This window comes from Balaenoptera ricei, chromosome 7, assembly GCF_028023285.1.
Source record: "Balaenoptera ricei isolate mBalRic1 chromosome 7, mBalRic1.hap2, whole genome shotgun sequence".
In the NCBI taxonomy this organism is placed as follows: Eukaryota; Metazoa; Chordata; class Mammalia; order Artiodactyla; family Balaenopteridae; genus Balaenoptera; species Balaenoptera ricei.
The window spans coordinates 102524190-102545168 of NC_082645.1; the positions used below are offsets into that span (position 1 = coordinate 102524190).

The 20979-nt window shown below is 41.3% G+C and overlaps 1 protein-coding gene and 1 non-coding gene across 2 annotated transcripts in view; both read left to right on the plus strand.

Moving 5' to 3' along the window:
* The first annotated feature begins 7641 nt into the window (after positions 1–7641).
* The window catches only part of ARPC2 (actin related protein 2/3 complex subunit 2), a 30317-nt gene continuing 16979 nt past the window's right edge, over positions 7642–20979 (plus strand). Inside the window, exons 1-4 of the mRNA XM_059928666.1 lie at positions 7642–7747; positions 7966–8047; positions 16179–16213; positions 18264–18376. Of these exons, the coding sequence (XP_059784649.1) occupies positions 7974–8047; positions 16179–16213; positions 18264–18376 (222 nt within the window). The 5' untranslated portion in view covers positions 7642–7747; positions 7966–7973. The remainder of the gene's footprint in view (positions 7748–7965; positions 8048–16178; positions 16214–18263; positions 18377–20979) is intronic.
* LOC132369392 (small nucleolar RNA SNORA42/SNORA80 family) lies at positions 10873–11009 on the plus strand. Its single transcript, XR_009504372.1, has one exon. It is a non-coding gene; the product is annotated as a small nucleolar RNA SNORA42/SNORA80 family (small nucleolar RNA).

Here is a 20979-nt window from a genome sequence, read left to right on the forward strand (position 1 = left end):
AGCTGGTGTGTGTGTGTGTGTGTATTCTATGGGATCTTCTTTATATAGAATCATGTCATCCACAAATAGAGATAGTTTAGGGAATTCCCTGGTGGTCCAGTGGCTGGGACTTTGCACTTCCACTGCAGGGAGCACAGGTTTAATCCCTGGTCTGGGAACTAAGATCCCACATGCTGCACAGTGCAGCCAAAAACAAAACAAAACCAAAGCACAAATAGGATAGTTTAATTCTTGTGTTCCAGTGTGGATGTCTTTTCTTTATTTTTATTGCCCAACTGCTCTGCTAGGACTTCCGGTACAATGCTAAATAGCAATGGTGAAAGCAGATATCTTTGTCTTGTTCCTGATCTGAGGGGGAAAGCTTTTAGTCTTTCATAACTGTGTATGATGTTAGTTGTGGGTTTTTTCATAAATGTCCATTATTGTGTTAAGGAAATTCCCTTTTGTTCCTAGCTTCCTGAGTATTTTTATCATTAAAAGGTGCTGTATTTTGTCAAATGCCTTTCCTGCATCTATTGAGATGTTCTTTATTCTTTTCCTTCATTCTCTTAATGTTCTGTATCGCATTGATTGATTTTCTTATGTTAAACCACTCTGCATTCTTGGCATAAATTCCACTTGGTTGTGGTATACAATCCTTTTAACGTGCTCTTGGGTTTGGCTTGCTAGCATTTTGTTGAAGATTTTTGTATCTATACTCATAAAAGATACTGGTCTGTAATTTGCTTTTCTTGTGGTATCTTTGTCTAGCTTTGGTATCAAGGTAATGCTGGCCTCAGAATGTGTTAGGAGGTTTTCCTTCCTCTTCTGTTTCTTGGAAGAGTTTGAATAGAGTATTAATTATTCTTTACATGTTTATCAGAATTCACTAGTGAAGCCACCTGGTCCGGGACATTTCTTTCTTGTGAGGTTTTTGATTACTGATTCAATATCTTTACTTGTTAGAAGTCTGTTGGTATTTGCTATTTCTTCCTGAGTGAGTTTTGGTAATTTGTGCATTTCTAAAAAAATTTGTTCATTTCATCCACATTATCTAATTTGTTGGCATACAATTGTTTATAATATTCTCTTATAATCTTTTTAATTTCTGTTAGATCTTCATTTTTATTTGATTTTAGTTACTTGCATCTTCTCTTTTTTTCTCTTAGTTGAGCTAAAAGTTTGTCAATTTTGCTGGATCTTTTTTAAAAAAACTTTTCTTTTGGTTTTATTGGTTCTCTCTATTGTTTTTCTATTCTCCATTTAATTTATATATGCTCTAAACTTTATCATTTCCCTCCTTTGCTAGCTTTGGGTTTAGTTTGCTCTTCTTTTCGTAGTTTCTTAAGGTATAAAGTTAGGGTGTTGATCTGTAAATATCCCTCTGAGCACTGCTTTCACTGCATCCCATAAGTTTTGGTATATTATGTTTTCATTTTCATTCATGTCAAAGTATTTTCTAATTTCCCTAGTAATTTCTTCTTTAATGTACTGGTTGTTAAAGAGTGTGTTGCTCAATTTCCATGCACTTGTGAATTTTTCAGTTTTCTTCTGTTACTGATTCCTAGTTTCATTCTCCAGTCGTTGAAGAAAATATTTTGTATGATTTTGATCTTTTAAAATTCATTGAGGGACTTCCCTGGTGGTACAGTGGTTAAGAATCCGCCTGCCAATGCAGGGGACACGGGTTCAAGCCCTGGTCCAGGAAGATCCCACATGCCGCAGAGCAACTAAGCCCGTGTGCCACAACTACTGAGCCTGCACTCTAGAGCCTGCGAGCCACAACTACTGAGCCCACGTGCCACAACTACTGAAGCCCTCGCGCCTAGAGCCTGTGCTCCGCAACAGAAGAAGCCACCACAATGGGAAGCCCGCGCACCGCAACGAAGAGTAGTCCACGCTCACTGCAACTAGAGAAAGCCGGCGCACAGCAAAGAAGACCAAATGCAGCCAAAAAAATAAATAAATAAATAAAAATAAATTAAAAAAAATAAAAAATAAAAAATAAAATTCATTGAGATTTTTTTATGGCCTAACATATGGTCTATCCTGGAGAATGTTCCATGTACACTTGAGGAGAATGTATTTCTGCTGTTGTTGGATGGGATGTTCTGTACATGTATGTTTGGTTTACTTGATTTATAATGTTCTTCAAGTCCTCTATTTCCTTATTGATCTTCTGTCTAGATATTCAAGCCATTGTTTAAAGTGAGATATTGAAGGCCAACTCCAACTGTTATTGTAGAATTATCTATTTCTCTCTTTAATTCTGTCAGTATTTGATTCTTACATTTTGGGTGTATATGTTTATAATTATTGTATCTTCTCAATAAATTGATCCTTTTATCAATATACAGCATTCTTCTGTCTCTTGTAACAACTTTTAACTTAAAATCTACTTTGTCTGATGCTAGTATAGCCACCCCAGCTCTCTTGTAGTTACTATTTGCATAGAATATATTTTTCCAATCATTTCAACCTATTTGTGTCTTTGCTTCTAAAGTTTCTTGTAAGCAGCATATAGCTGGATCACAGATTTTTATACATTCTGCCAATCTCCATCTTTTAATAAATTGACTTTATCTGTTTACATTTTAAATGATTACTGATAATAAAGGACTTACTTCTACCATTGTGCTATTTGTTTTCTTTATATCTTACATTTTTTTCTTTATTTCCTTGAATACACCCTACTTTTGATTGATTTTTCTAGTGTACAGTTTTGATCCCTTCTTCATTTCCTTTTCTATACATTTTTTTAGCTATTATCTTAGTGGTTACCCTGGGGATTACAATTGACATCCTAAATGGATAAAAATCAAGTTTCAATTTATTCCAGCCACCCAACCCCAAAATGACCTCCAGCCTCTGTCTTTAAGACTGAAAGCAGCAAATTTCAGGCTGTTTTAGAACAGTCGCTTTCCCTAATTTGGCCATCAGGGTTCAGCAGGATGAAGGTTCAATCAAGAAGCTGTTGTCTTTATTTAAATGAAGTGTCAGGTCCAGTTTTTTATACTTTGATTTTATCATACTTGAAACTAAAATGCAGAACTATCCAGTTCAGTACTGGATACCTGTATTGCATGTCATGTCAACTATCCTGTTGGATATCAATATTGCACGTCAAAACATGACATCTGGAGTGTAAATCCCAGTTCAATGACCAGCCACATATATTACTTTGGATACATTCTTTAGCCTATTAGCATCTCAGTTTCATCATCTATAAAATGAATTAATAGTAGTTCCTACTTCTTAGAGTTGTCACAGGAATTCAAAGGGATACACGTAAAGTTCTTAAAACAGCACCTAGCACAGAATAAATCTTCCACCTGAACATTAGCTATTACTGTGTTTCCAGCTGTCCATCTCTTGGCACTTCCCCCCTCCAGCTCTACCCCTCTTTATCTACCTGGCTAATTCTTATTTTAAAAACAATCAGATGTTTTTTAATATCCATCCACTTAAAGTCTGACAATGCCAAGTGCTAGTAAGGACAAGGAGCAATGAGAACCTTCATACATTGCAAGTGGAAGTATAAATTGGTACAACTATTTTGGAGAGCAATTTGGCAACATCTGGAAAAGTTAAAGGTGTCCATAATCCACATCTCAACAGTTACAATCCTAGGGATATACTCTAAAGAAACTTTCACACCTGTACACAGGAAATGTGTACAAGAATGTTCCAAACAGCATTGCTTGTAATAGAAAAAATACTGGAAAGAACTTTAGTGTCCTTCAACAGGAGAATGGATAAATACCTTGGTAATCATAACATATAATCGTACATTAGAATGCTACATCACAGTTAAAATAGGTTCATGTAATGACGGGTAAATCTCAAAAACATATTGCTGACTAAAAGAAACAAGTTTCAAAAGGAGATATACAGTATGATACTTATTAACAAAAAGCTTAAAATCATGCAAATTTGCTACACATTGTTTATGGATACATGCATATGTAGTAAAAGTGTAAAAACATGCGTGGGAAGGATAAACACCAAATGCAAGGTGATGGTTACCTTTGAGGAGGAGGGGGAGGAAGGAGAAAAAGGAATAGAATTGGGTGGGGTTCACAGGAAGTTTCAACTGTATTTTTTTTTAAAAAAGCTCTGAAGCAAGTTTAATTATAAAATGTTAAGATTCAAGGAAACTGGGTGGTGGGACAAAGATATTTGTTCAATCAGTCAGAAGTTTAAAAAAACCAAAAGCAAGATGAAGAAAATGGGAAGATTGGTTGAAAATCTGTATAAAGAGCATTCTAGGTCCCCAAGCAGCCAGGTGATTATCCCATTTCCCACCTGACCCATCCCATTTCCACCCCTTCCTCCATCTCCTCCAACAGAGATTCATTTTCTATACACTCAAGCCCAGTGGAAGGCAGTGGGGAGGCACAGGGATTATAATGGGATTAAGTGGAAGTGGGCTGGAACCTTAAAAGCATTCTTAAGACTCTGGGAACACTCATAGCCAAGTTTATAAGCCCCAAGCAACTAGAGGATCCTTCTCTGGAGAAAAGACCTCCCAATATTGACATTTGTGGGCCCTCTATGAAATCTGGCACATCATCAGTGCACCTTAGAGTGAAGTCCATTAATCCAGTGCTTCTCACAACGTAATATGCATTTGAATTACCTAGGGATCTTGCTAAGGTGCAGATTCTAAATCTGTAGTTTATGGTGGGACCTGAGATTCTGTATTTCCAAAAAGCTTCCAGAGGAAGCCAATGCTGCTAGTCCCTTTTAAGTAGTAAGGTGCTTGTCAACTCATCTTGCCCACACACTTCAGATTCCACTCAGCCTTTTGGAGTCTCATCCCTAAATACGAACAGGCTGCTAAAGTAACCAGACTTTTGAGGATGGCCATTAACATAAATGAGAGAGACAAAAAAAAAAAGAAAGAAAAGAAAAGAAAGAAACAGAGCAAAGAGCAGTTTAGTTTAGTTTTTAGAGAAAAACTAAAAACAAACACACTATAGTATCCTCAGAAAGATATTCCTGTCCACAAAACATGTAATATCCTCAGAAAGATAGAAGATATTCCTGTCAATAAAACAAGGATAGAATAATATGGGAAGGGGAGTTGGGGAAAAAAGGTCTTGGGAATTAAAAATAAGAAAACTGAAACTTAAAATGGTTGAAGATAATGACAAGGGAATATCACAGAAAAATAGAACAAAAAAACAAACAAAACAAGAGTTTCAGTTTTGCAAGATGAAAAGAGTTTTTGAGATTGGTTGCATTACAATGTCAATAAACTTAACACTACTGAACTGTACACTTAAAAATGGTTAAGATGAGAAATTTTGTTATGTACATTTACCACAATTAAAAATAAAAATAAAACAAACAAACCCAAAGAAACAAAAAATAGAAGAAAAAAATGAAAGGATCAATCCAGAAATCTAACTTATAAATAATAGGCATTCCAGAAAGAGAACAAAAAAAAGTGGAGGAGAAGAAATTATCAAGTAAATAATCAAAGAAAATTTCCTCCAAAACGGAAGTACATGAGTTTCCACTCTGAATGAGTGCTCAGTACAAAAAAATTAAGAGTCACAGCAAAGCACATCATTATAAAATTTCCAACCAATAGCCTAAAGAGAAAATCCTAATGCTTCCAGAGATATATAACATACAAAGCATCAGGAATATGAACAGGAATCAGACTTTTTACAATAGCAACCCTGGAAGGTAAAAGAAAATGAATAATACCCTCAAAATTATGATGGAAAATCATTTTCAAACTTGAATTCAATAACCAGCCCAACTATAAATTCAACTACAAATCAAGTATTAGAATAAAATTAAGACATTTTAAAATATGCAAAGATCCCAACAACATATCCCTTATCTCTCTTCCTTACAAGGTTACTAAAGGAGGTGCTTTAGCAAAAGAAGTAAACTAAGAAAGAAGAAGGCATGGGATCCATGAAATGGGCAAAACCAGCCCATGACAGCAACGAAGGAAAATCCCAGAATGACAACTGTACAGCAAGTCTAGAGATCAGTCAGTCCAGATTGAAACAAGAGGAAGGAGGCTCTGGGACAAAGACTCTAGAGAAAAAAATGGAACTTACGCATCTGAGTATATGGAAAATATTGCTAGACTTTTGGACAGAGTCCTGGAGCACTTGCAGAGGTGGGGGCAGCCAACTGTAGATAATATAGAAAATTGACAAGTGAGGAAAAAAAGGCAATAATTAACTCTAAGAAAAATGGAGGGCCCTATAAGCTAGAAGGCATGGTTGTACTACCTTTATTGGCTCATTAGTAAACAATATTCGCAAACATAATTTAAATGCTGATTATTGGTTTAACTAAAAATAGTTACATAAATGTGGAGGTGGAGAACAAAAGTGATAGAGTCATTCATGTTCTTATCTATCACGGCAGGAAGTCAACAAATAACCCTTAAAATTAACAAATCAAGAATTAGTACTACACACATTTATTTAGATATATGGATCTAATCTGGATGAATATCTAAAGGAGTTGAGGCTATTGCCTCTAAAGAGTAGGCCAGAGAACTGCTTTTTTCATTACAAGCCTTCTAGTATATGTATATATGTTTTAAACTACGTATCCGCATTATTTTCGTTCAATGAACAACGTTAAAACGTTAGCATATAATTTGGGGGTATCCGCAACGTCTCGAAGTTTATCCATGGCCGGTAAATAAAGAAATCCGTTTTGAAGGGCTCTCTGGGCCTCGATAACAAGAGCTAGTTTTTTGCTCATTTTCTGCATTCCCCATCCCCCGCTTTCCTGGGAGCACTTAGCATAAAATAAATCAATACATGTAAAAAGAACTCAAATTTGTCAGATTCTCCCTGGAGAAGGAAAAATAACAAAACAAGGCACACAGGCAGAAGGTAAAGACGTAGCACAAAAATGAGTTCATTTCCCACATGCAGTTGAGTAAAACAAGTATGTCTCTGGCAGAGGTACTGGAAGGTAAGGGTTTCAGAGGCAGAGAAAATCATGTTCGGGGCACCTTGGAGGCAGCTCCAGGCACAGAAATGGAGGCATGACAGGGAACCAGGTAGGCTGATTCACTTCGGTGACTTCTCATTCCTTTCCTTCCTTGCCCTTCTAACACTCTGTAGTTACATAAATTGAGTTCGTAGTCCGTTTCCTTTACCAGACTATGAGCTCCACGAGGGGGGGACCTCATCTGTTTCACGCGCCACTGTATCCCCAGCGCAGAGCAGGAGCCCACTAAACATCTGTGGAAGAAATGAATGCACGATGGTGCCGCCGGACAGCCATTAGTGTGGCATGAGGAAGGGTCACACTGACAGCAAACAAGCTGAGAGCAAAGAAGCCGGCTGGGAGATAACAAGGGCGAGCTTCTTGTAGGGTCTCTGAAATTACAAGACGGGAAGAGTGGAAGTAAACCTTTGGGGGGTGCGGGAGGGAGGCGCCGGACAGTGAGGCAGGCCTCGGGGAAGGACAGCAGGCTGAGAAACACACTAGCCACAACCAGTTGCAGCGGTCTATGGGAGAGTGGAGCTGGAACTCGCGGCACCGCACATGCGCATGTGCGGCCTCCGCCCCCGCCCGGCGCACCTGCGTGCGCGTGCACGAGGGGTCGGAGCGGAAATGGCGCCGCGGGGCCGCGCGTCCGGGCGGCGAGCGGAAGTGGGTGTGAGAGCGGAAGTGGCCGGCTAGAGCCGGGGGCTGGGCGGGGACCGGGCTTGTCGGTGAGGCTGCAGCGGCGGCGGCGGCGGCTCGGCAGGCGGGTTCAGGCTTCGGGGGCCAGGTCGGTCGGGTGGGTGGGTAGGTGTCTCCACAGTCAGTGCGTGCGCGGGTCAGCGCGCGCGTGTTCCCTTACCCCCACCCCGATCCCTTTCCCCTTCTCCCCTAACCTCCTACCCCACCCAGCTCCCCTCCTCAGGGGCAGCAGGGCCGCTCCCTCCGTCCTTTCCTCCCTTACCCACCCTCACCCGCCCTTGTTTCTCCTTCCCCTGCCCGGGGCAGCCGCCGCCATGATCCTGCTGGAGGTGAACAACCGCATCATCGAGGAGACGCTCGCGCTCAAGTTCGAGAACGCGGCCGCCGGGTGAGCGCGCGCCGGGGGCCGGGGGCCGGGGGCCGGGGGCTGGTGGGTGGCGGGGGAGGCAGAGTTGACCCCTGCTAATCGTTCAGCCCCCCAGACATGGAGGAGGGAGGTGGGAGACCTGGCAGGGTGTGGGGACTGCCCAGGCGGTGTAGACGTGGGCGGTGATTGGGCGCGGTGGGGTGAGGGGCAGAGATGCGTGGGGAGAGGCTCAGAGGAGGGATGCGGAAGCAGTGAGTGGACAGGAGTGCGCGTGCCAAAGTGCAGGAGACCTGTGGGACGTGAGGGTAGCTTGGGCCAGAACTCTCGCTGGAGGATCCCATTGCCCTCTGGAGCGAGCAGGGGACCACTTCCCTCTGTATTCCCCGTCATTGTTCAGAACCCGGAGAGAGCCCATTTGGGATTGGGTTGGAAGGAGTTTTCAGGAATTCCCAGGACTGGAGGAGGAAAGAAGCTGCAGGCCCAGATCACCACCAGTCTTCTCGCTTCCCACCCCCCACTCTCGTCTAAGGGAGCGGGAGGGAAGACTGAAGGCAGGCCCAGCCTTGCAGCCGGAAAACCCGATGATCTCTCTAGCTTACCTTCCTTGAGCCCAGCTGTGAGAGACACTGGCCATTTTGTTACATTTCTCAAGCAAAGTTAGTGGTCCCCCACATCCACAACCCTTCCTTATCGCTCGTCTGAGGTTCTAATAATCCTTTCCCCACCCGCTGTCCTCTATCTGGTTGTTTATCTTTTAAATTCTTATACCATACCCCTGGTCTGTGATTTTTTCTGCAGTAATTCTGGCCTAGATACACAGTTAAAAGCCTCCAGAGTCTATAAAGTTCTTAGATGAAACCTGTTTTTAACCATTGGCTTTTTTAAAAGTGGGCTTTAGGACATGTTTCAAAGGCACCCTTCTCTGTCAAACACAAGAATCAGTAGAAGACAACCTCTTCCCCCAAAGCTGCTTTGCTTTTCTAATATAATATTTAAACCAAGGAGTTGGTTTTAGCTTCTAATTTTTGGTGGCCTGTGACCAGTCCCTTTGCCTCATTTCCCCATCTGTGAGAATGGGGCTTCACATCTTGCTTACACAGTTGAGGAAATAAGTGCAAACCGTTTCTGGTGAACTGGGAACTAATAACAAGAGAGTATGTGCTTGGAGAGCCACAGATGGAAGAGGATTGGTGGAAGGGAAATTCTAAGTGGACATAATGAACTTGTGGCTTGGAGGCATTAAAAAAAAAACTTATAACCCACTGCTTATTGAATATATTGTCTCCTATCTCTTTTATAAGGCCACAGATTTTATCTGTAAAACAAAGCACAGCGTTTCTTGAGGTAACACATACAGTGAGCAGTAGCTGCTGTTTCCTGCCAGGGACTGCAGTTGCTTATATTTTAGGCCAACTTGCTTCGTGTCTTAAGCCTCACTTACCAGTTGCTTTGCATTTTAAATGTTCAAACGAATCAGCTTAGTGGCTTATTTTGGGTGATTGCTATGTACTTTTTTGAGCAGTGTAGCACATAGGAGGAAGTTAAATTAACTTCTGCATTTTCACAGCTGATCTCAAGTGAATTCTCAAGTTTAGACTAGCAAAAAATGAGACCTGGGTGGTTATAAGCTGATCTACAAGATAAATGCCTGTGCATTTCAAGTAGGAGCATGCCTTGTACTGCAGGAGTACCTTCACAACTACTTGTTTGTTAATAACTTGTGATTCTGAAATGTAGCCTGTTACTCAGAGCTTCGACTCTTCTGCTTTTAGAACATTACTCTTAAAAAGAGCTACTAACCATTTCAGTGGGAGTAAAGTAGGCATTCAAGTCTGGAAGGCATAAGTTAGAACTTCTGGGACTTTTTTTTTACAAAGTATATGTTGTAGCAATGTTGACTATTGGGGCAGGGCAGCAAGTTTTGGCTTTTATTCTGGCCCATCTTCCCTTTGAGGTGTGTCTTTAAGTAAGTGGGCTCAAAACATATTCTGCTGTAAAGCACTTTGAAAATCTTTGAAAAGAGACTATGATATTCAGCCGAGGAGGTAGGGCTTTCCTGGGATTGCAAATGTAACACCTAGCAGAAGCCTGTTTCTAGACGGAGTGTGAATTTCCAGGCATACCACTAAGGTGAGGCAGCAGTAAAGTAGTTAAGAATTTATCAAGGTGCATGCCTAGCCAGAACTTCCAGAGAAGGGTAACTAGTGTGATAATCATAAACGTTTGTAGGGTTCTCCCAGTGCTCAGCACCAGGCAGGAACAGGAAAGGGGGACCTTTCTGAGAGTATTGGCAAAGTTACAGAGGACCAAAGGGGTGACACGTGTTGGGGTGGAGATCAGAGAAAGATTAAAGAAAGGCAGTAGTGCTGAGGAGAAACCCTGGAGGTTTGAAAGGCTTGGCCCTTGTGGGAACCTGCTGGGAGAGGTCAGCTCCACCCTGCTTTACACTTCTCAACAAACCAGTTGGGGAAATCAGGTTCTGAGCAGCCTTCCCCAGAGTGAATCTTCCATCTTCACAATGTCCAATAAGGATAGCCAGTAACTACATGTGACTAGTTAAGTTTAAATAAAAATTAATTAAAGTGAATTAAAATTAAGCTTCTCACACTAGCCACAGTTCTAGGGCTGAGTTGCCACATGTGGCTAGGAGCAGCGGTATTTGGGTAGCAGAGATGTAGAACATTTCCATTATTGCAGAAAGTCTGCAATTGGAAATGCAGCACTGTTCCAGCTACTAAGAACATAAGCATGAGATAGTCTTAAAAATAGTTCTGTCGTATATACTTCAGAATACAGTTAGAGTAATTTTCCTTTTGAAGTTGATCTTACTTTAAGTGCGTCTCAGAGCATGGTAATGGATTTATGGCGGGTCCTTCTCTATGGGCCTCTCATAGTGTACCCATGCCAGAGTAAATTGCAGCCTCGAACCATTGCCCAGCCTCCTTACCTGTGGGCTGTGAGCACTGAAGGGTGTTGTACAGTATGAAACAGAAAAGAGTGATGCCTCTCATATCATCCTGCTGGGTCTTCTTGCCTGTGACATCCTACTAAAAGTCTAAATTTCCTTCGAATAAAGCAGTTCTGTCATCTAAATTGTTTAAGAATACATTTGGGGACTTCCTGGTGGCACAGTGGTTAAGAATCCGCCTGCCAATGCAGGGGACGCGGGTTCGAGCCCTGGTCCGGGAAGATCCCACATGCCGCGGAGCAACTAAGCCCGTGCACCACAACTACTGAGCCTGCGTGCCACAACTACTGAAGCCCGCATGCCTAGAGCCTGTGCTCCGCAGCAAGAGAAGCCACCGCAGTGAGAAGCCCGCACACCGCAACAAAGAGTAGCCCCGGCTCACCACAATTAGAGAAACCCCATGTGCAGCAACGAAGACCCAACACAGCCAAAAATAAATAACCTAAAAAAGGAAAAAAAAGAATACATTTGGTCACGACACCCTTTTAATTTGGAGGCAGTTCCGACAAAGCCTAAGATTCATTCCAAACGATTTACCTTTTTTTTTTCTCCTAACCACCCTCCTGGGAAGGTGGCTTATTGGAATGATTTCTGTATCCTCACAGAATGATAGTTATTGGTAAATTGTCTTCCCAATTCTTAGCCTCCTCATGTGCAGGTCTTGTCAACAGCATTTTGTTTTTGTTTTTTTTAATCATTTAGGAAGTCTTACCCAGGCCCCCAATTAAAGCAGAAGTAATCTGGCAAATTAATTTAATTCTTTTTTTAGTATATACACACCAAGAGCCTTTACAGCCTCAGAAGCTAGGCTTGTCGACTTAGCTAGAGTCCAAAATTGAGGAAATGCTGTCAGATGCAAATTGCTGTTGATTTTAAGTGCATGCTGGCTCCTTGCCACAGCTGTGCATATTGTGGGGAGCTGTGGTTCTGTGAGGGGGAGTGAAGCTCAGTAAGCAGGCTGTGCCAGTTGGGGTGGGCGAGGACTGTGGGAGGAGAAATTTGAGAAAGGAATAAATTAAATCTTGCTGATACCTTGTTCTCATTCCCAAATATGCTGCATATGTCCTCAGAGAGACATACTGGTTTGAAGTGATTTGGAATTAGGACATTGTTTAAGCATTTAGAAGAAATTGGATGTAGTGGCTGACTTGCTGAGACGATCTAGTTGGTCTTTTTACAGGTCACTGTAGTTACACACTGCTGCCCACCCTCTGGCTGCCTTGGGACCACTTTGGGCATAAAGCCCCAGAGCTGCACTCCTTACATGTGTACCAAACCTGTGACTCCTTAGGGGCAGGGCCTATGGTTTCGTCATCTTTGTTTTCCCAGCATTCTCGCTGTGTGTATAGTCAGCTTAATAAGTGTTTTCTTGAAGCAATGGATGAAGCCAGATAGAATGGTTCTTAGTTTCTTTAGCAGTTTATCACTTTTCTGACACTGTGTGAATCAGCTTTTAGGCCCTCTTTGTTCTCCTTATTTTGAGACGTGGCTTAACAGAGAGTAGGACCACCCACCTCTTACCTAGCATGATCCATTTTTCTAGGCTTTGCTCAAAAAGGAGGATGGGAGCCTTAGAGAGGACTTAAAAGAGAGTAATCAAAAACTTTATGGTGAGATGATGAGCAGAACTCAATAATTCCTCTAATTCAGCTTATGGAAGGGATAACTAGAAGAGGGACATAAACAACGGGGAACTGGATGCATTCGGGAGTAAAAACTCCAGAACCCTTAGTGAGAAAAGAGGATTGGATAATAACAGTTGCCAGGAGTTCTTTATTGACTGATTAGTGACATTCTAGAAGCTTCCTTAGAAAAGGGATAAAAGGAAATTTTTTTCTAAAGGATTTTAAGAATGACTCTTGAAACCCATCTGAATGAATTGAATATGTTTTAGTGTCTTGTACTGTCCAGTCAGTAACCCTGAGGGCTTATCCAGGGAGCTTTAGTCTAGGATTCCAGACATTACGACAGTCTGACAGTAATATGGTTCTGTTTCTCCTTGTTGTGCTGACCAATTCCTGATACTGGGAGTTACCACAATCCCAAAACCTCTCTCAACCATGACTCTGAAGTCTGATCTCCTCTGATTCTACCTAGAAGAAAAACTAATTCATTGATCACTTTCTATGAACCAGGCACTTTACTTAAGCTTTAACGTGGTTTTGTTCCATTTCAGAGTGTGCCTGGGTGACAGACAGCAGTTCCAATAATACAGTTGACAAAACTGGGGCTCTTGGGAGTTGGAGAGGGAGTAGACGTATGTATTAAGCATTGTACAGGCACCCTTCCCCGGTGATTCCTGGTTTGTCACACACAGAACATGACCATATCTGTGGCACATCTGGGTAAATGGTCTACCCTAGAGATCCTGCCTCTGGGCTGCCCTAAGGGCTGTGGGGATCATTATCTCAGCATATCTATAACCTAGTCACAAGACGCTGATTGGGAAACTTTGCTGTCCCCATAGCATCTCGGTTAGTCTTCACAACAACCTTGTGTGGTAGATGCTTTTAATCTCCGTTTTCTAGAAAAGGAATTTTAGGCTTGCAGACATTTGAGTAACATTGCCTGTGGTTACATAGCCAGTAAGGGACAGAACTTGAGGTGAAGAGTCAACTCTGAAAGACACGCTTTTTCTGTGATTAAACTCACCCCCAGCATCTGAAACTTTAGCAGACAGTCGAACAGAAAATAACTTAACGATTTACCCTTTTGGCCTATTGAATGATACACTTTCTCCCAGACCAATCTTATTCCCCTCTAGCTCCATGATTTTAAACCACAAAAGTAAATAAGAAACACCTGGTCTTGGAATTGAGTCTCGGCCCTGTCGTGGTGTATTTCCCGCTCCGTGCGGTCTCCGTGTTGGGGCACAGAGTTCTCAGACCTCTGACTCCCAGCTGACGCCTCAGGAGGACTCCTTTGGCCCAGTGCTCTCCTCAGCAGCCTGTCTCTCTCCTCTACAACCTTTATGCAGCCATAAATAGTAAGCTAAAATATTAATGGCAATGATTTGACAAATATTCCCAAGTCAGGCAGCAAACCACGTAGTATAGATCTTAGAGACTTCTCCCAGTGGGGAGCTATGCTCAGGGAACTTTACGGCCTAGAGAAATGCAGAATTTCAGACTCAAAATGTTGGAACCCTAAGGTTTTTTATCTATACTTGATTTTTCTCGGTCTGTTGATGAAGTGAGAAAGTGAGGAACTCAGTCCTTCCTTGGCTGAATTAAAGCCTAAAGGTTAAGAAAAAAAAAAAACCAGCCGCCTACTAAGTGATACAACGTGGCCTTTTATAAGCCTCCACCCTGCCTCTTTGGCACAGACAGCCTTCCTCTGGAAAATGTGCTTCAGTGCTTCCTCCCGTTGTGCAGCCTCTTAATATTTCACGCAAGTGGGCCGTAGATTAACGTGTCTACTTCTTCCTTGGCTCCTGTTTTCTAGAAGTGAAAAATGGTGGTTGGCCATTCATTGCCTTAGTCTCCAGGCTACAGTTTCAAATGAAAGATCAGAAACAACTTAAATTTTTATAGAGTTCTTTCATCATATTCCGAACTCACTGCTTGTCCGTAAACCCACTTGATGCTTTGATTCTCAGACACCCAAAATACTTTTTCTAAGTCACATATGGATGGCTTTGAAGAAACAGAGTGGAACTTTGTATGTGATTTGTATAGGCTGATTTTACAACAGGGCTAACATATGCTTAGGAGAGGCCAGTTTCCTTGAAAGGCATTGTTTAGCTCTGCTGCAGCTTTTCAACAGTCATAAACCACGTTATCTATTCCATTATTTCCCAGCAACTCTGGAGGGTAACTCAGTCTTTGTTCCTTTCACAGGTGAGGGAGCGGAGATAGTAAAAGAGATGCGCACTTGATCGTGAGGTCTTGAGCAAGCTAGGCAAGAATAAATATGAAAATGTGTATATCTTGTCTGCTGGCCCATAAAACAAAGTGGAATCATTTGAGTTTTAGGGTGTTAGCTGATAAAACTGTAGAGTCTTCATTCGTTTCCTACCATTGGGCTTTGAGGAGAAGTGAGGAAAGCATGTAAAGTAGCTTTTCACTGGAGGTTAATTGACCGTTATTGTTTATAGCTAGGATATATGTCATGCTTTCTAGGTAATAACTCAGCAGCATTTATCAAATAGAAGCCCATGTTCCAGGCTCATCTGGGAATCGCCCAGAAGGTGTTAGACTGTCTTTGCCTTCCAGGATAAGTTCTTCTGTGTCTGTTCTCTTGTTTTATCTTTAGCAGTTGTGAGAGGTAGGTAGGATCATTTGTGCTCTCCCATTTCATAGATGAGTAGGCAAGAAAATGAAGGCATGTAGTGTTAATTTGTCTGAAAACATGGTCCTGAAGAAAAGGCTAAAGTTGGAAAACAGGTGTCTTAACTGTTCTCAGTGATTTCGCAGTGTTATTTTGTGCTACACTTTATGGAAGTACACACTGGAATTTAAAAACAAAACCAAAACAACTAGGGTGGAACCAAAGAGGGCTTCACTAAGGAGAGTGGTGAGTACTTCGGTCATATAAGGGAGAGGGAAAGATGTGTAGGAAGACTAACAGATTGTCTTTGAAATGGAATAGAACTGTATCGTTTATGGCCTGAAATCATCCTTTCACTTAAGTAAATTTAAACCATTCTGTGCTCTGTTTAGCGGTTTTCCTGCTGAGTGCGCTACCTCCACTGAGTATGTCCCGTGGGGGAGGGATTGACCAAAAGAGGGCATTTTGTGGGTCACATATACAAACGTGTCTATCATGGTCTTAAGGACTTGAGAATTGAAGGTGAGCACAACCACAGCAGAGATTCCAGCTGCAAAACAAAAGCTTTATCTGTCCTGCTTCCTTTTTTCAGTCCTCCACCCTAAATAACTCCAGAGGTTTAGATGCATGAGAAAATGAATTGTGTACCTGGATCAATGATAAGTATAAGATTTTTACAGGATGGTTCGATCTTAAGTAAAGCTCAGGAGCCTTTTGCAAGTCCCCTTGAAGGCAAGCAGCAATATAGTTATATTGTTTTTTGGCTGCACCATGCACCACGCAGAATCTTAGTTCCCCGACCAGGGATTGAACTCGTGCCCCCTGCATTGGAAGTGCAGCGTCTTAACCACTGGACCACCAGGGAAGTCCCAGCAATATAGTTATCTTAACTAAAGGACTTGTTTTGTTTTGCAGAAACAAACCAGAAGCTGTAGAAGTAACATTTGCAGGTAAGTGCCTTTATCTCACCTACTAAGAAGAAGGCACAATATAAAAAACAGAAAATAAAATTCTTCCTAAAACAAGCTTTTTAGGGCTACTATCTTGATTGTCTTTGTGTGTGTGTGTGTGTGTGTGTGTGTGTGTGTGGTCTTTATTTTAGATGATTATTCCATGGATTTAGTGAGCTATATAAAGCCTGCTGATATCTTAGAAGTTTGGGTTTAATTTTGTGGTACAAACTAAGGTTTTTTAAATTTGGAAATATTATGTTATTATCTTTAACCATCATCTTAGTTTGCCTAGCACTAGAGGAGTGGGGAATCACAAAAGTGCTAGAGACCTGTTGCACAAGTCAAAGAGAGATGTTACTGCTTTCTTTTCCTAGAAAGAATTAGGTATTGATACTAACTTGCTGTGTGAACTTTGAGGAGTTGGACAGTCATGCTCTGTAGAAATGAGGGTACTTGGCTAGATGATCTTGGAACACTTTTTGCAGCTCTGAAGTGCTGTGACTTGGAGGCCAGGCACCATCCCCTTCCCCTCATACTAACTAGCAATGCCAGATCTCCCTAAAGTAATTACACTCAGCACCTGGTTTCAAGAACTACAAGAGAGGGCTTCCCTGGTGGCGCAGTGGTTGAGAATCTGCCTGTTAATGCAGGGGACACGGGTTCGAGCCCTGGTCTGGGAAGATCCCACATGCCACGGAGCAGCTGGGCCCGTGAGCCACAACTACTGAGCCTGCGCGTCTGGAGCCTGTGCCCCGCGACGGGAGGGGCCGCGATAGTGAAAGGCCCGCGCACCGCGATGAAGAGCGGTCTCCGCGATGAAGAGCGGTCTCCGCGATGAAGAGCGGTCTCCGCACCGCGATGAAGAGTGGCCCCCGCTTGCCGCAACTAGAGAAAGCCCTCGCACGAACCAAAGACCCAACACAGCCAAAAATAAAAATAATAAATAAATAAATAAAGTAGCTATAAAATTCAAAAAAAAAAAAAACTACAAGAGAGGGGAGGCCTGTCGAGTACAGAAACTTAAGGGATAACCAAATGCAGTGTATGGGCTTATTTGGATCCTAATTCAAATAAGACAACAATTTTTTTTTTTTGAAGCTGAAGTCTTTATTGACAGGATCAACAGAACATGCGTGGCAGAGTTGGCCACAACGTCCCAACACAACACATTCTGACATTCAAATTAGACTTACTTAAATGTGGCTCCTTTTGATTCCTTCAACTTGGTACTATGATGATTATCTGTGCACAGGGATTCTATATTGAAACAACCTCACTAACATCACCACTGTCACTCAGTTTTTGGAGACTAACAGCTTGGTCCAAATTTTAAAAAAGGTAATAGGCTAAAAGACAAAAAAAAAAAAAAAGTCAGCTAAGCTATCAGGCCTAATCAAGAATGGCTTAATATTATTCATTCTCTTCTTTGAACATTTTACATAAGTAAGACAACAATTTTTTTTTTTAAATTCTTGAGGCAATATTTCAGTGCTTGACTGGATATTTGATATTAATAAATTGTTTTTTTAAATTTAGGCATGACAGTGGAATTAGGGTTATTTTTTTTTTTTTCAACTGTCTTCTTTATCTTTTAGAGATGTATTCTGAAATATTTACGGGTGAAGTGACGTGTGCGATTTGCTTCAGAATAAATCATTGGGAAGGGGTGTGTCTAAGTGAAACAAGATTGGCCATATGTTGATAATTGTTGAAGCCATGATGAGAATAGGGGTTTGTTATACATTATATTTTATACATGTTTAAAATATATCACAATAAAGATTTTTTTTAAAAATCCTTTCAGCACCAAGCTGTGATTAAAGTAAAAATAGCTTTGTAATTTTAGAAAAGAGCAAAGAGGTAAGTACTCTGTAATTCTATCTCAGTGTTTCTGGTAACTTTCCACATGGATTTAAAATAAATGCAGTTTTACTTTTATGCCTACTTGTAAGGGAGACTTCCTTGTGGCCTGCAACATGTAGGCAGGTACTTTGAGATATTATTCCCTATTCCCAAGTTAAGCAACCTTATTTGCTTTTCCTTGCAGATTTTGATGGAGTCCTCTATCATATTTCAAATCCTAATGGAGACAAAACAAAAGTAATGGTCAGTATTTCTTTGAAATTCTACAAGGAACTTCAGGCACATGGTGCTGATGAGGTAGGTTCCACATCACTTTTCCTTGGGACTCTTGTTTCCTCCTCACCTTTTCTTGGTAGCTTGCCATTCCTAGAAGATCCACGGCACTGAGTCATCCCTACTGGCACGGGCCACTCTGGATGGCTTGCTCACCTAACCAGGGGCTCTTGACTCTGTTTCCCATAGTCGTAAAGAAGGGTGTTTCCCAGAAAGAGTTTTGGTTCTTTGCTTGCCTGCTTTTTACTCTGAAGAAATAAAGATGTTCTCTAACCAATGAAAACAACAACAGCTTTAGTTCTCAAAAAATGTAGCAAAGAATGCTTTTCCTTGACCAATACAAAAATAGCTATCACAAGACTGAGATGGGTTCTGTTCTATTTCTGTTACATTGTGAAGCAGGTGTATAACCTCTGAGCTGTTTCAAGTTTACAATCTTAATTTCTCATTTTGGAAATTTAGGCACAAATCTGCCCTTTAAATTTTTTAGTTTAATGCTCTTTAAACCTGGCCTCTTTAAGTATCTGCTCTTCTTTATGACTACCTTAGGGGAAATAAGAAAGGGTGTCCGTGCGTTATGAAACTCTTGATGGCCATGCTTTATTCACTGGCTTCTTTCAGTGGGCTTGGTTCCTGTTGAACTATGTTTGCTCTGGGGAGAGCCATTTATGGAAGAAAGAAAATGCTATTACACCAGTGTGTGCACGTTGTGGTTGGGTCTCAAAGCAGGAAGTATGACTCAGTTCCTGAATCAGTTTTCAAATATCTTTTAGTTCTAACAAAGTAGGTTCTCCTTAATCTGGTGAATGAAGATACGGTCTGGTGAATGAAATGAGATATATTTTCTTTCTGATTAAGAGTAGTAGCTTTTGACTTATTTAAAATTTATGTAATGAAAAAGGCTGTTTGCAAAAGAGTATAATCAAAATCTTAATAATAAAAACTAAAATTGATGTTAACCATGAAGAATACCAAGAGCCATACACAGTCACTTCCCTTACTTCTTCATATGTGATTGGTTTGCCCTGTAAGTTCAAGGGTAGAGCTAAAACCTTTTCTGATTTGCCTCATAAATTCAAGGGAAGAAGGATGGTTTAGAGAATTTGTATTCAGGGTTATTTTACCTGAAAAGGAAGAGCTTCAGGAGAAAGACCTAGTCTTTTAAAGCATTTGAAAGATTATTAATTATGTAAGTGATACCGGCTGACTCTTTACCATATGAAGAGCAAGGGGAAACAAATGGCATTAAGCTGGCCATGCATTACATGAAGTAGAAGACAACTACCTGGAAAGAACTGTTGAACGTTTGAACAAACAACTAAAAAATTGTGTGATCATTCTCCCTAGATAGTCCTCTCTCTTTAAAGATCTAGGTGCAATGAGAACAATCCTTGGGAGGGAGAGAAAGTGTTAAGCTAGATTTCTTAAATCTCCTTTCCAGTCTGTGCTTTCCTTATAGTAGAACTCCAGAACACATTGCTATTCTCGTAGGTACCACAAGGGTCAAAGAAACAGCCCCACCCACTCAAGTGGGTGGAGTACGTAACATTCGCAGTGTTGGGGCAGAGTGCACAGTAGATGGCTCCCTGGGTTGGTTAAACAGTGACCAGCCTGGGATAACCACAGGAAGCTTGTTACTTTGTCACAGGCCCTTTTTCAAAGCAGAAAGCCTCAGCCGCTGGGGTGGGAAGGTCTGATCTTCTGGTGGCTGGTTGGAAGAGCGGGCACAAATTGAAAAGTGAATCATGGTTAAAAGTTCAAGTGAAGTCAGCAGGGAAGCGCTGGCTGGTTTTGCCAGGAGGAGGGAGCAGAGGAGTTGAATGTGGTGTAATTTTGGCTCTAAAGACCTCTTAGATCTCAGAGTATTAACTTGGTAACTTGGAATTAAACTAAATCTTAGGTGCTGTGGTTTCTCCCACATCTGATTTTCCCTTCCTCCAAGTACACACAGTACAGAATTGTAGCTAGTTAAAATTGTTAATAGGATATGTGTGTTACTTTTTTTTCCCCCAGACAGTTAGGGAGAAGTGGTATATGGGACAACTGAAGGTCAACAGACTCTATGACCTTGAACCTCTCCCTTTAGTTCCTCTTCTGTAAAAGAGATACCTTACAGTGGCTGTATGGTCACCAAATAGGAACTACAAGTGGCATTATTTATCTTTTACCTTTATACAAAAAGTGTGGTCACTGATTCATGCGGTGAGGTCCACCCTATTATCCAAGTTTTGCACGTTGAGAATTTCTTCCAGCTATAGGATAATGGTTGATATGTGGAATACTAAAGAATATTTAAGAATGGGGGGAAAGAACCTACTATGTTATAATTTTTTTAAATGGGACATGAAATAAATGGTTTGCTCCTGGTTTGTTGGTTTGTTTGTTGTGTTTGCTTTAAATAACCTAGCGAGTACATTGAAAATAAGATTAGAAGAAAAGCATCGACATTTGCTCAGATCTATTATGAGTCCCCGGATGTGGGAGATGGGCAGTGAGACCACAGGAGTGAACGAGACAGAGGCCCTGCTCACATGGACCTCCACTCTAGCACTGCCTGTGTTCGCAGTGCTTTTCACTGGCTAGTGGGATCCTTTAAAACACACATGCCACTCTTACAATTAAAACAA